Source organism: Candoia aspera, chromosome 4, assembly GCF_035149785.1.
Source record: "Candoia aspera isolate rCanAsp1 chromosome 4, rCanAsp1.hap2, whole genome shotgun sequence".
Taxonomy (NCBI): Eukaryota; Metazoa; Chordata; class Lepidosauria; order Squamata; family Boidae; genus Candoia; species Candoia aspera.
In genome coordinates, this window is record NC_086156.1 from 73,842,504 (window position 1) to 73,857,002 (window position 14,499).

At 42.2% G+C, this 14,499-nt stretch overlaps 1 protein-coding gene and 1 long non-coding RNA gene across 8 annotated transcripts in view; one reads left to right on the top strand and one right to left on the bottom strand.

The window, feature by feature from the left end:
• FMNL1 (formin like 1) overlaps positions 1-14,499 on the bottom strand; it is a 78,770-nt gene that overhangs the window by 12,068 nt on the left and 52,203 nt on the right. For 6 of the 7 annotated variants that reach the window (XM_063300549.1, XM_063300552.1, XM_063300548.1 and 3 more), the window contains 8 exons: positions 13,017-13,110; positions 9,217-9,291; positions 7,793-7,903; positions 6,974-7,123; positions 6,596-6,718; positions 4,004-4,265; positions 2,231-2,587; positions 56-180 (listed from right to left, as the gene is read on the bottom strand). In XM_063300549.1, the coding sequence (XP_063156619.1) occupies positions 56-180; positions 2,231-2,587; positions 4,004-4,265; positions 6,596-6,718; positions 6,974-7,123; positions 7,793-7,903; positions 9,217-9,291; positions 13,017-13,110 (1,297 nt within the window). The remainder of the gene's footprint in view (positions 1-55; positions 181-2,230; positions 2,588-4,003; positions 4,266-6,595; positions 6,719-6,973; positions 7,124-7,792; positions 7,904-9,216; positions 9,292-13,016; positions 13,111-14,499) is intronic. The other variant, XM_063300550.1, reaches the window with a different exon arrangement.
• Positions 5,956-9,830, top strand: LOC134495266 (uncharacterized). Its single transcript, XR_010067797.1, has 3 exons — positions 5,956-6,118; positions 6,245-6,315; positions 9,700-9,830. It is a non-coding gene; the product is annotated as an uncharacterized LOC134495266 (long non-coding RNA).

Below are 14,499 nucleotides of genomic sequence, written 5' to 3' on the forward strand. Positions count from 1 at the left end.
GTATTGGGTGGGCAGGGAAGAGAAAAGGAAAAGGAAAAACCAAAGGGGCACCTACCTGAAGGACTTTTTCATCATTGAGTTCATTGAAGATAGTCCCGTTGATCTGGTTAGGCTTCAAAGCAACCCAGTTGAAGACAGGCATGCGGAATTTGGTCTGTATAGGCTTCTTGATCTTGACAGCTTCCAAAGAGTAAGAAAGCTTGTAAGCACTTTGTAAACCTCTACCAGCACCAGAGATTTGTCTCTTCCCAATTTTGTTTTTCAGCGAGGCCCTTCTTGCAGATTGGGCACAGAATAGAAGAGAAACTCACATTTGAGATAAACTGGAACTGGCTAAACCTTTTCAAACCAGTAGAAAAGCTAGATTCAGTAGAACCATTGAGCAATCACTGATAAAATAGTGGATTGAGAAGACCTGGGTTGAAATTTACACAACTTAGGCAATTTCATGAGTGGCTGGAGAGTGATGCTGCCTGATTCACACAGCCCATAAAGCCAGAAGGTAGTTTGTTTATTTATTTAAATCATTTATATGGCCACGTGTCTCACAACAGGGACTCTGGGAAAAATATGATTAAAACCCACCAATTAAAACAATAACCTGTGGTATCCTGGGTAAATGACATCTTCCAATCATAGAAACGCATCAGCAACAGGGCTAACCTAACCTCCAGGCCTGAATGCCTGAGGAAAAAGCCAGGTCTTCAGAGTCTTACAAAAGGCCAACAGGGTCGGAGCCATCTGGATCCCTGGGGATGCTGTTCCACAAGTGTGGTTTTAGCTTACAAATATGTAATTATAATATATAAAGTACAGTTTATGACTTAGCACTAATGTATGATCTCAGCCAATTATAGGCTATTCAATAAACCATAGTTAAACAAATCACTGCTTAGCACAATATCTGAACCCAATCATTGTCTTTCAGCATAATTCTTTTTTATGTATGAAATTATAAGCAAAAGCAAGATATAAATGCAGTAGCTAAATAGAGATAAGCCAACTCTCAACATGGAATACAAATTCTACTCACTTTCTAATCTATAACCTGAGTATTCTTCTGGCTAGGAACTAGAATTTGGAGATGAAAGATCTCAACTTCTATTTCCTGCAAAAGGCTGCTGCCTCTGTTATTGTGGGGAAATTTGGTAATGTTATATGATATTTTGGGGAGGATCATTTGAAAACATAAGAAATCTGGCAAGTAATTTGCCATATTTTCTCCCTTCCCAAAGTTACTGTTTCCAGAATCCCTTTTACACTTACCAATAACAACCACCAAGCTTTTGTCATTGAGAATTCAATGACTATCCAAGAAACATCATATAACATTGCTAGGGGTGTTCCACGTAACCTGTTAAGCTGAAAATCTATTAGGTTCAATGAGCTCATGGGGGTTCTGACTACACATGTCCAATATAGAATTGCCCTGTTAATTTACATGTATCAGCATAAACCCTTAAATGATTAATTTTTAAAATCCATTTTTTTTACCGACAGATTATGATTTTTAATGTAAATTTTTAGAAAACTGCAAGATGAAAGCACCATCTCAGAGGAAGTATTCCAACTCTAAAATACCTGAATATGTTATTTATATTTAGTTATTTTAAATATTTAGATTTTATCGTTTTCCCACATACAATAAGATACCCAAGGCACCATATAAATTAATACCTTTAAATTCAAAGAATGCTTTTCCTGCATTAGGAACTGAACAATACAGACCACTGAATAAGATTTCAAGTTTTATTTCCATGCAGATTCAGCCGATTTATTAACTGATACAATCTTAAAAAGGTAAAGGTTTCCCTTGACGTAAAGTCCAGTCGTGTCCGACTCTAGGGGGTGGTGCTCATCTCCGTTTCTAAGCCTTGGAGCCGGCGTTGTCATAGACATTTCCGGGTCATGTGGCCAGCATGACGACTCGGAACGCCGTTACCTTCCCGCCGAAGCGGTACCTATTGATCTACTCACATTTGCATGTTTTCGAACTGCTAGGTGAGCAGGAGCTGGGACGAGCAGCGGGAGCTCACCCCGCTGCGCGGTTTCGAACCGCCGACCTTCCGATCGGCAGCTCAGCGGTTTAACCCGCAGCGCCACTATATATGACTAAATTCACAATTCTTTTGGGAGCTGCTGACCTGAGAAATTACACAAAGTAAATACATATATATTATTATGCACATGGAATGCCTGTCAAGAAAGAGTCACTATATATTCAACTTACCTGCAGGGACTGTACTTGCTGGCAGAGTCATTCCATCAGCCAGGGGAGGAGGGGGTGGGGGAGGAGGAGCACCTGGGCCATCCAATGCTAAGAGGGGCGGTGGAGGCGGCGGTGGCGGTGGCGGGGCTTGGGGTACAGTTCCAACCACAGATGGTGGTGGGGCAGGTGGAGGCTCACTGGCCCATGGTAGGGGTGGTGGTGGTGGTGGTGGAGGAGGAGGAGGAGGAGGTGACAGGTCTTCCTCTTGAGAAGATGGGAAAACCACAGAGTCACTGTCTTTCATGAAAGGCAGAGGTGGTGCTGGTGGTATTTCTGGAGCAAGAGAGGGAACAGGGGATGTAGATGGGGAGGGGTAATCTGAAAGAAACAGAACAGATATGAGGAGTGCCTCCCTGTCCTACCCACTGGAAGATAATCCTGCCTAAGTCTCCTGGGAAAGAAGAGGAATAAATTATGAGCCAACCACTTTAAAATACTTGTTCCTATATGACGGTGGTGATTTCTCAGCTAGCACATATCATGCAAAACCCCAGGAGACAAGCTATCTGGGAGTCCATGGGGTACAAATGTTGATGGGCTGGAGCAATTCAAATTGCAAATGGAGGGTTGCCTACCTGAATAGTCTTCCATTAAGACAAAACAATGCAAAACAAACAAACAAACCCCCTGTTATGTACATAACTGAGAGAGGAAAAGTTCTAAACCATTCTTGTCCTCGATCTGCTAGCTGCATATGGGGACATATTCATCTAGGGCAGGGTTTCTCAAACTGTGAATGGTGAACTGTCAGGCAATCACCAGCAACTTGAGGATAACAATTTTTAATGTATTTAAGGGATGGGACCTTAACACAACTGAAGTAGTGAAAAATCTATTTGCTGCAGAGTAGAACTGACACCTGCCTATTTATTTATTTGGTATGGGTGCCACTAGACTGGTAACGGTGGGTGGCTAAAAAGAGATCCTGGACAACTATTACTGGATATTGGCAATTGATCGATAAAGACTACTGATAGCTCTGTTTGACTTCTCTCAGAAATACTTGTTTCCCTCTGGCATTTCTGCCGGCAGAATAGCAAGTCCAAATTCTTTGGAGTGACTGTAGAAGTGTATGTGTACATAAAGTACAGTATTTTTATCCTCTTTGCATATAAAGTTGTAAGGTTCTATAACTGGTTTACTTCACATATACGTAAAGGTAAAGGTAAAGGTTTCCCTTGACGTAAAGTCCAGTCGTGTCCGACTCTAGGGGGCGGTGCTCATCTCCGTTTCAAAGCCTTGGAGCCGGCGTTGTCCATAGGACACTTCCGGGTCATGTGGCCAGCATGACTCACGGAACGCCGTTACCTTCCCGCCGAAGCGGTACCAATTAATCTACTCACATTTGCATGTTTTCGAACTGCTTGGTGTGCAGAAGCTGGGACGAGCAACGGGAGCTCACCCCGCCGCGCGGTTTCGAACCGCCGACCTTCCGATCGACAGCTCAGCGGTTTAACCCGCAGCGCCACCGCGTCCCTCACATATACGTAGATTCACATATAATTTGTAAAATTAAGCAATAAATTTCTTGCCTAACCATAACCCCAATGAAATATTTTGTTTTATTCAACTAGAGGTTACACAGACATTTACTACTGTAGATTGGAGGTGTCACAGAATTGTAATGTTTAAGAACACCCAAGAGAAGAAAAAGCACTCAAAAATATAATTCTTCATTTGTACTGCAAAATGCTCCAAGTATGGGTTCATCTTGCTTGTTCCATGGGACTGTACCTGTGCTAGTTGATGAAGATGCTTCAATAGTAACGGAGGAGGCTGCTGCAGTTTCTATAACAACAGGGATGACCTCAATGCCAATGATGATGTCACCGCCAGGCCCCCGCTGAATCCGGATTAAACCCCTGTCTTCTAGCTTTTCCAGGTTGTGCTCCAAGGCAGAGTATTGTGGGGATACTTCTGCCTCTTGTAGCAGCTGCATTGGGAGCCAAGAGGGACTTTCTGGCTTGTTAGCTTTGCTGATTTGATCCAGTTTGTTCTAAGAGAAAAAGTTTAGAGAATCATAGGTTTTGAATGGAAAACTAGTGAACTTGAGCAGATTCTACTTCCTGAGATCTTACATACTGTATGCTGCTATGGTGTGGACTGGACTTGAAACCTATTTTCCTATATATTTTTTTTTTTTTTTTTAAATCCTGGGATTATTAGAATTAAAAAAAACAACACACTTTATACAGCTCACTAGCTTGTATCAGTTTTGGGAAGAAAAACATACCAGGACAGATACCCTTCAGAGCTGAATGTAGCCTGTGTCAATGTGACAGGTTCAGAATTTCAGACATCCCTATTTGCATGATACACTTAATTGATCATGGCACAGGGGAAGATTGATGTGTCGGGCAAACAATATAACCCAGCCAACCACTCCACTCAAGTAATCTTGAGAGATTTACTTTTCGACCCAAAGAGCTATTTGGGACTAGATAACTTTCTCTAGTACAGGCAGTCCTTGCTTTACAACCATTCATTCAGTGACCATTCAAAGTTATGGTGGCGCTGAACGAAGGGACTTAATGACCGGTCCCTGAAGTTACAGCCATTGTAGTGCCCCTGCGGTCACGTGATCAAAATTTGGGTGCTTGGCAGCCTGCCTGCACTTACGACCACAGGGGCAACTCCCCCCACCCCCCATCTCCCCACTCCCACCTATGCCCTTTTGGCCCCCTGCACTCCATGGCCCCTGCTGCCTTAGCTGACCTTCGCCGTCTTCTTGCTCCCGCTGCTGACCAAGCATGCCCAGCCTGGCCCTTTGCAAGGCGGCTGCTGGCTGCACAAGGTTTTCTTCCCAAGGCCCCACACAGTGGTTTCCTCACGAGACTTGGGGAAGATGGCCTCACGTGGCCGGCAGCTGCCTTGCAAAGGGCCAGGGTAGGCATGCCTCATCAGCAGTGGGAACAAGAAGACGGCGAAGGTCAGCAGGGGCCTTGGAGTGTGAGGTGGCAAGGGCAGCTGCAGCTGGGACTGCGCTGGGGCAGCTGCGGCTTCCCGGGACACAGTGGCTTTGTGCCTCACTGCTGGGCCAGGCTGGGGCTGGGCTTTGCACTACAAAGGGCTTCATGCTGCACTGCAGCTCAGGGGCTTTTTGCTGCCCCAGAGCCACGGCGTACCAGGAAGTCCCTGAGCCACAGCATATTCTTTCCCCACCTTCCTGAACTTGTACCACACCACAGCAGCCCCCTCCCCCAACTCGTGCATGGCCTGTGCTGGCCCTCCTAGGCCTCCCCCACCCCCCTGTGGCACCCCCGTGCTCCTTACCTAGGACTCCTGCCCCTTCCTGTTTAATGACCCACACGTCTTGGGGTTATGATGGCAAACAGGACTGCCTGGGATTGCTGTCGCTAAGTGATTCAGTCACATGACATCGCACTTTACAACTGCATTGCTTAGTGACAGAAATTCTGGTCCCAACAGTGGTCATAAGTCAAGGACTAACTATAACTGTATTGTTCAAATGGCTTACGAGGGATTGATGTATGTGTATTCTGCAAAAATGAGGCCTTTCTACTCACTTTTCCTCCACTGTTTTTCTTTTACCCTTTTTCTTCCTGGGGGATGAAAAAGAGTAAAAAGCAGTGGAGAATAAGTAAGTTAGCCCCATGACGCTGGCTTTTGTGGAGCTGATCCTGACTGCACCATCACCATTTTTTTAACCTTCAGGAATTAAACAAGCAAACAAACAAATAAATTTAAAAGCCAGGAAGTGAGAAAGGGAGAGACAACCATTTTTTGTGGCAGCTGGGAGGACTAAAAAAGTGGCTGACCAACCACTGACCTCGCCATCTCCAGACTGTGTTGCAAGAAGAGAAGATGAGGGGAAGAGTCGAGGATCAGGTCAGCCAGTCATGTGAACATGGCAATTGTGTTGAGCTCCTTATATTACATTAGTGTTCTTCCACTAGTACAGGAACTTCTCATCCATTACCTGATTAATCCTACATATCTGTCCACTGTATGCAGCCTGTGAGCTTTCTGGAGGGGTGACTATGCTAGATGGACACTTGGCCTGCTCCAGCAGATCTCCTAGTTAGGTATGCAGTTCAGTTCAAAGGCTCTGACTTTACCAGGAGTGGTCCAATCTCAAAACAGACTGTTCTGGTTTCAGTTCAGATCCATTTTGAGGTTCTATCTGTTCTAGTAAGGTTGGGATGAGCCTGAATTCTTGTAAGATCAGAATTTCCACGGTTGGAAGGGGATGTTTTGGGTCCAGAATCTTTTATCTTGAAACGTTTTGCACTTCTTTTCCTAATCTTATTTTGAAATCAGTTCTGATCAACAGCACTCATAACTCTTTTCCTTCTGCTTCCATACCGGCTCATCACTTGTTCTTGCTCTCAGGGCCTCCAGCTCACTGCGTGACTGATACAGCTGTTTCTCTAGCTCAGCAATCTTGGCCACAGATTCATTTTCTGCATCCTGGAGTTTCTCGGTGAGCTGTGAAGAGAATCACTGTATTGGGAATCTGTTTCGGGAGGGCAAACCTGTAAAGCAGAGTCAACAACCAATACCCTGTGCATTCAAGCAAGGATGGGCTTTGTGCACATACATTGCAGGTGCTGGGATGGAATATACTTTCCTTGTGGCCCGAGGACAGGATTGTCACCAACCAACCCGCCTTCCTGAACTGCTGCTTCTCAGTCACCTTCAAATGTGCACTGTCCATGGGACTTGCTTAGTCAGCCCCCATACCTGTCCAACCTCTTCTTGCAAATCCTCCATGTGCTCCAGAATGGCATTTTTGGTCTCAGTATCCTCCAGCAGGGCACCTACATCAAAGATGTTATCCAGGTAGGCTTGGATCTGCACTTGCAGCTTGTCACTCTCGGTACAACGCAGCTTCTGATAAATCAAAGGAGGCAAACCTTGATTTAAAAGTAGGGCCAGGATGATCGTTCTTTACAGTATATCCTTTTGGAATGATAAATGTCAGTACATGGTCCATCTGCATGTGTTTCTTTTTCTTGTTATTTTTAAAGAAAATGTTTGTAGGCGTATTTTAATTCTTTTGTTTGTGATACAGAAACCAAATAAACATGCTAAAAGAGTCAGGGCGGGGCATTTTTCCCAGAACATTTTTTGAAGATGCTCTGATCAGACCCAAGCCTACCGCAATTTTTTTATTTCTTCATGACTTATACTTTATAGACTAGAGCGCAGACATTTATGCTTCAGTTTTAAAATGAAAGTTTACTTAGTAGATTGACATGTGCTCTTGATAAGAAAAGTAAAATAGAAAAATGCAAACACAGCTATGAGGAACTTAATTCTCATTTCTACCAGTATACAGAAGACAATTTCCAAAAGTAATAAAACGGGATCCGGAAAATAGGTAGAGGAGCACAAATACTCCATCTCTATCTCCTATTCTGAATAATGTAACATCTTTACTGTGTTAACTAATGGCTATTGCTTGTTTCCAACGATGGCACACATTTCAGAATTGCTAAGCACTTTTGAAATGAAGAATAATTAAGAGGAAATTAAGAGCAATTAAAAACAACTACACACCTCTAGGTACTCATCAAGTCCCAACTGCGTAAACTCGTATTGCAAGAAGGCACGGAAGTTCATGTTCTCCACAGAATGAACCACAATATTGATGAACTGCATACAAGCCACCTAGATGTTTCGAAATGGGAAGAAAAATAAAAAGTGTTAATTCCTAAACAATTTACAATTTTGAAGGGCTGGTATTTTGGTGGTTAAGACTCTTCTGGTGTGCGGACTTTTGTTATCTGGTTTCCATACTTTTTGCTTGTTATATCTCTGTCTTTACACACAAATATATGATTTATATCATGTTTTAAGTATTCAGGTATTAACTTTGGGAGAGCCAGTTTGGTGTAGTGGTTAACACACCAGGCTAGAAGCTGGGAGACTGTGAGTTCTAGTCCCGCCTTAGGCACAGAGTCAGCTGGGTGACCTTGGGCCAGTCTCTCTCTCTCAGCCCTAGGAAGGAGGCAATGGCAAACAATATTCAAAAATCTTGCAAAGAAAACTTGCAGGAACTAGTCCAGGCAGTTGCCAGGAGTCAACACTGACTCAAAGGTGTGCATGCGCGCACACACACACACAACTGAGCCCAAATAAACAGATTCTACCTTGCAGAATCTCAACTTAACCTATTTTTAGAGTCAGTTTGGTGTAGTGCTTAAGGCATCAGGCTAGAAAGCAGGAGACCGTGAGTTCTAGTCCTGCCTTAGGCACAAAGCCAGCTGGGTGACCTTGGGCCAGTCACTCTCTCTCAGCCCTAGGAAGCAGGCAGTGGCAAACCACTTCCAAAAACCTTGCCAAGAAAACTGCAGGGACTTGTTTAGTCACCAGGAATCAACACTGACTCGAAGGCACCAAAAAAATTAACTTGGTTTTTTTGAAAATTAGAAGTAGTGTTTATTGACATTGGGAGTTTCAGTACTTTTTTTAAATTATAGGGAATATATATTAATTATATATTAATTATATAGTTAATTTAGTTTTTAAGCCCCTTATTAAGTATAATTTTAGGATGCTTTATTGAGTTCTTACTAAGGCTGAGTATGCTTCGAAAATGATTCAGAAGAAATGCTTAAGATTTTACCCAAGCCCAAAACAGCTAGAGATACTGTTTGTCAAACTATCAGTTTGTACAAGATTTCTCCAACCTGATGATGGTAAGCATGGCTGTGCCTCTGTAAGGACTGGTATCTTGTTTTCAGGATCTCTTCTCTCATCCTGAAGCTGTGCCTTGAATTACTGCATGAACTTGAATAATTGAACTATTCTTTTTAATTAGGGCAATAGTGGAAGGCATAGGAAACAGGCCAGAGGGTGGCATGAACAGCAGCTAGTTTCATGGCAGTGTGTGAATGCTGGAGGAGAGCATTAGAGGAAATCTTGTGGGTGACCAAGAAACCAGCCTACAGCCAGCCCTTCTGCTCCCCCCTTTGTGTTACCATGAAATCTATGTTGCTGTCTTCATTTCGGAAATACTCCATCAGCTTCTCAAAACGGTTCTTCTCGCCACAAACCTATAAAGAGAGAAAGGGAAGGAATTCTGTTTGATTGGCACTGCAGAACTGCCATAGCAACAAAGAGTTTAAACTGCATATATATATACACACTAGGAGCCTCCAGCAGCCAGGCCCAAGTGTTTTATTCTCTGTGCCCCCATGGCAACCACCAAAAAGGAAACCACTCACTGCTTAAAACACTTCGTGTCAATAAACTTGTAGAGGATCAGATGGCAGGGCCACTGGATTTTAGCAAGCCCTGTGAGAAAGCAGTAATTGTTTAGCCTTCGTAGTGTGCTGTGAGTGGCACTCCAAAAAATAAGTCAGCTCAAGATAAAATAGGTGAGGTCAGGACAAAAAAGGACAGTTAAGTATATAGTTTAATATTTAATACATTTTTTTCTTTTGTCACATTTGAAATTACAGCTTGGCAGGCAGCTATTCTGGGAGAAGCTTTGTGGACACTTGGCCCTGGAGCCTCAGCTTGCACACACTGCTAGAAAGCCTCTGACTCCATCCTGGCTACTAAGCCTGAGCAATTAAACTAGTGCTACTTGGGTCTGTATTTCATTGCTTACCAGCTGGCTGCCTCACTCCTTGCCAGCTCAGGTGTCTCTTATCTTCTCTCACTTACTTACTCCTTCAGGCTGCCAGTCCAGTCCTAGCTCCTCTGTCCTGAAAAATGGCTTCCTTGGGGGAACAATAGGAGAATACCTTTCCTCTTTCACCTAGCTCTAGTTCCCAGAGTCCCTTCGAATGGAAGCCATGACAATTTTGGACTGGAAGCCACGTAAACTTTAGCACAGATCTGAAACGAGATGTTTGTAATGGCACTACTTGATTTGTCTTACTCGAAGAGACAATAAGGTGGATGGCTGTCTATGCACATTGTAGCCCTGTCTAACCCAGCTTTCTTTTTTCAGCAAATGATAAAATAATTACACTATAATCTAACTGGGTGAGAAAGGTTTGGATTTTAATATAAATCTTATCCTGGCTTCACCATCCTACAACTTAAATACTGCTCATTTGTGCTATCCCACATTAATAACATGCATACATATGAGAACTGGTATGCAAGTGAAACCCAAGGTCACTTCTGGCATTACAGTGAGAAATTAATGCCAAATTTAAGTTATCTGGAGTGTGCCCAACAAAAAAATAATTTGGGTTAATTCAAGGTTTATTGCATCACTCAAAGAGGTGTAGAAGCTTAAAAGAAAAAAAAGGGACAAATGTGAGAAAATGTAGTTACATAGTTATAATCACATCATAAGAGTCTGCAGAGGAAGAATAAAGGATGGAAATGGTGTCATGATGCACACAACACAACCTGCATACTTGTGCAGAAGGTTGGGATGCAAGCACATAAGGGCAGAGTTTGCGTCACAACATCACTGCACATAAAATCCCTCCTCAGTCAAAGTTTATGTCTGGCATATACAAAACTGGGAGGTTTAAGTATATTATAAGGCTTGAGAGTGCTTATGCTTTGCACACATTTCCATAGGAGATCATGAAGACATGCGTGAGAATTATGTGTGCACCAATGTACATGGTATTACACAGTAATACATACAGGCACAACCATGCCTAAAATATCTCTTGACCAGAGATACTATTATAACTCCTCCAAGTATTACTGCTGCAGTCAGCTCCTTCACCTATGATAGATGTCTGATTTAGGGGGTAGTGGTTGGTAAGAGAAGGGGAAAAAAAGAGGTTTTCCCCGGGGGCTCTTCCCTCTCTTTTGCCCAGTTGCCATTTATAATGTAGATAAGGCTACCAGATCTCACTGCAAAAATCCAGATGACTAGTAGAGGGCAGCAGGGCACTACATTATTCTACTGGTCATCCAGATTTTTGCAGCCCTGGTCTGGTAGTTTAGCATTTTTGAAAAGATCAGATGTGCTGCTTTCCACCTGCAAATGGAGAAACCGTTTCCAGGATGTATTTTGAACCCATAAAAGAACCAAATACCCTCACACAGACCCAGTCCCTTTCAGGCAGCCCTGAATGTGAAGCTCTCAACAGTGATAAATCTTTCAAAATTACTCATTTACAAGAATTTGCTTCTAGAGCAAACAGGATACTTGGCAGCCTGACCAGTACAGGAAGATTACAGTATTTAGTAAACATACAGGTAAGCTCAGTAACATAAACAGATTTCAAGTTAGTGCAGTTGCTCTCTGTCTAGGGATGGTCATTATTTGTACCTTACATGTGTTTAACATCTGCTGTATTAGCTGGTATTCTGGGTTTATTTCAATAATCTTCATTGTTTTTTAAGCCTGATTCTCATGAGCCACTTTATGGGCCAACTGTAGATTGTTCAACCATGTTGGGAATAGGATCGGTTTGTACCTTCCTGTTCAATAACTGGGATTCCTCCCTGCCAAAGGCTTTAGTGCAAACCACCTGTTCTACTGTCCAGCAAATTTTATCCTGGGCAACTTAAGTAGCCCCTTGTCAGATATCCGTGGGTCATTTTACAGATGATAGTATGAAGACCAAAGACCCAACTTTCCCTTTTAACTCCACTTACTTATTTAGTGTATCCCATTTCCAGAGGCTTTTACAACATCTCTGGGGATTCCCAAGGAGTGTATTAAAAGCCGAGCTAAGCAAAGAAGGGTGATTTCCTCCCAATGTAATCACAAGCTTCAAATGAAGAATATTTTTCTGGATGGCAGCACAGAGAGACTTGCTCTGATCTCATTAATTCCCAGTCTGCCTCCCAAGAGATTCAATTTGCATTTTAAAAGGTGCAGTGATAAGTGCAAAGTTATTTTTTTAACTATGTATATGGATACTACATTCATTCTCACTATTCATATGTACATACTACATTATAGTGAGAGGACTTATGCATTTGCTTCTGCTTTCATTTCTAAAAGCCATTTAAAATATGTATTTAAGCAAAAATGTGGAAGCTTTGAAAACCTCCGCTTTCATTCTTCAGTTCTTAGCAGTCCAGTTCGTCTGGACAAGGGTTGAGTAATGTACAGGCACTGACAGCGAAGGAATCCAAAATAAAATATATGGCGCTGGTTTCTATTGCTGTGACCCCTCCGTTACCCCATTTCACAGCATCAGCACTTACCCTTCCCCTCATACTGATTTAAATCTGAAAGTGTGTTACATTCTTTCATCTGAAAAGTCTATTTTGAAAGGCAAGCAAGTAATTATTGATTTGCTTCTACAGAAGTTCAGCATCTGTGCTTCCACATGAGTAACTGTCCTGGGGATACTTTCCCTATACTGTAGGTGGGCCATCCTGCTGCAACCCTGCATGGGGTAGCAATGAAATGTACCAATCATATTTCAAACAAACTCATAGCAAAACTGAGTAATTTTCAACCCACTGAAGTTTTTTTGGAAAGAGAAAAAGGTCTGAACACTAAGTCACACAGTCACTCAACTTGTGATCTTCTTGAGTATATTTTGGCATCAGTCTTGATAGAAATTTTGGGAAAGGTCCACTCAGTGGAACAAAAGGTGAAGATATAGCAATGCTGATTTGATGCCTTTTGAAGGAAATGAATATATACACATTGCCATCTAAGAGATGAGTTTTTGTAAGACTGTTATATCTAGAGTTTAATATTATCTAACTTTTAACTTGTACACATGGAACCTTTTAAAAATGTAATTACAATTGTTTTATATTAATGCCCCAATTTTAGTAAACAATCACTTTAGCTGAACACCAGCATCACAGCAAGAAAGTAGAGTTCACAAACCTCTTTGAAGTTGTCAAAGGCAGCCAGAATAATGTCGTGCCCTCCCCGGACCAAGCAAACAGCAGCCAGCAGCTCAAGGACAAGAGCTTTAGTTCTGCAATGTGGAGGACAATGAGGGGAAAGATTTTACATTCTCCCAAATATACTGGGGACTAAGAATGAAAGCGCTGTACTTGGAAGAGGGTGATGGAGGTCAATGACTAGAGGCAAAGTCCCAAGAGGGGTGAACAGCTTGATAGAGAAGTGAGGGAAAGAAATTAATCAAGTGAGTGAGCTGCCTAGCTGTCTTCCCAGCAGAAGAAAGCCTGACCTGCTTGCTTGAGTCTTCTGCATCAGTTTACCTGAATTCAGATCTTTAGGACTATGCCTAATTTTTGCTTCTCAACTATGATTATATTGGTGGACTTTGGGCATGTTTGTGCTTATACCAAGGACAGAGTTAGTTAAAGGTCCTTTAGGTAAAAGCACACAGGGAAAGACAGTAATAGGATAAAGAACAACAAAGTCCCAAAATTGCAACCAGCACTTAGGGACAACCAGAGAACTTTAAAGGTATCATTTCTGTACACACCACTTGACCTCTCAAGAGCTACACTCTGTCTATATAGACAGAGCATCTGCCCATATACTGTAGGCAGGAAATTGCATTGGTTGGTTTGTGGCTTGACATGTTATGTGAACAGAGTCAGTATGGTTTGTAAACTGTGATTTAGGGACCAGCATGGGTGAACCCTACATTTGTAGCTTATTCAACAATCTATTGTTAAAACAAGTAATGGCTTAGGGAAATGTTTGAACTCACTCATAGTGTTGGACCAACTAATTAAGAAGAGAACTGCAACCAAATGTTCATGGGAAAGTATTGCTACTTGGAAGTTTAGTTTTGAACAGATGTAATATAGGAGGCTAAATAATGTTTACTGCTTACATGCTGCAGAAATTCTATTTTTTGACATATGCATAAATGTGTAAACTCTTAACCCTTAAAATAAAATATTTAGCTTTCCTAGAATAGAGCTGTCTATCACTGATCTAAATCTGTGAAAGAATGTAAGAGTTGCCCTCTTCTATTTGGATTACAGCTCCATCTAATCCAGCATCTTGCTTCCCACAGGGCCAGCTAGATGCTTTTGGGAAGCTAGATAGATAGTACTAATTGTTTGAATTTGTAGATTGTTTTTAAGCTATGATTTTTTAACCATATACTTCTGAATAATCCACATGCAGCTGAAATCATATAACTTAATCTATTATTTACAAATCAAAATGGTTGGTTTTACATTACACACTAAGGCAAAGACAGCCAAACCTCATTATGATTTTGTGCAATGTGTGAATCGACTTGTTGAACAGAGGTAGACTCCAGGTCCCTGAACACCAGTACTGTACTCTTTGCCCCAATATACACTCTGAGAGCTGTTACCAGTCACAAGGCAAAGAGTTTTAAGCAGGGCTGAGTTCCACTAACTCCCTCCATGAAAAC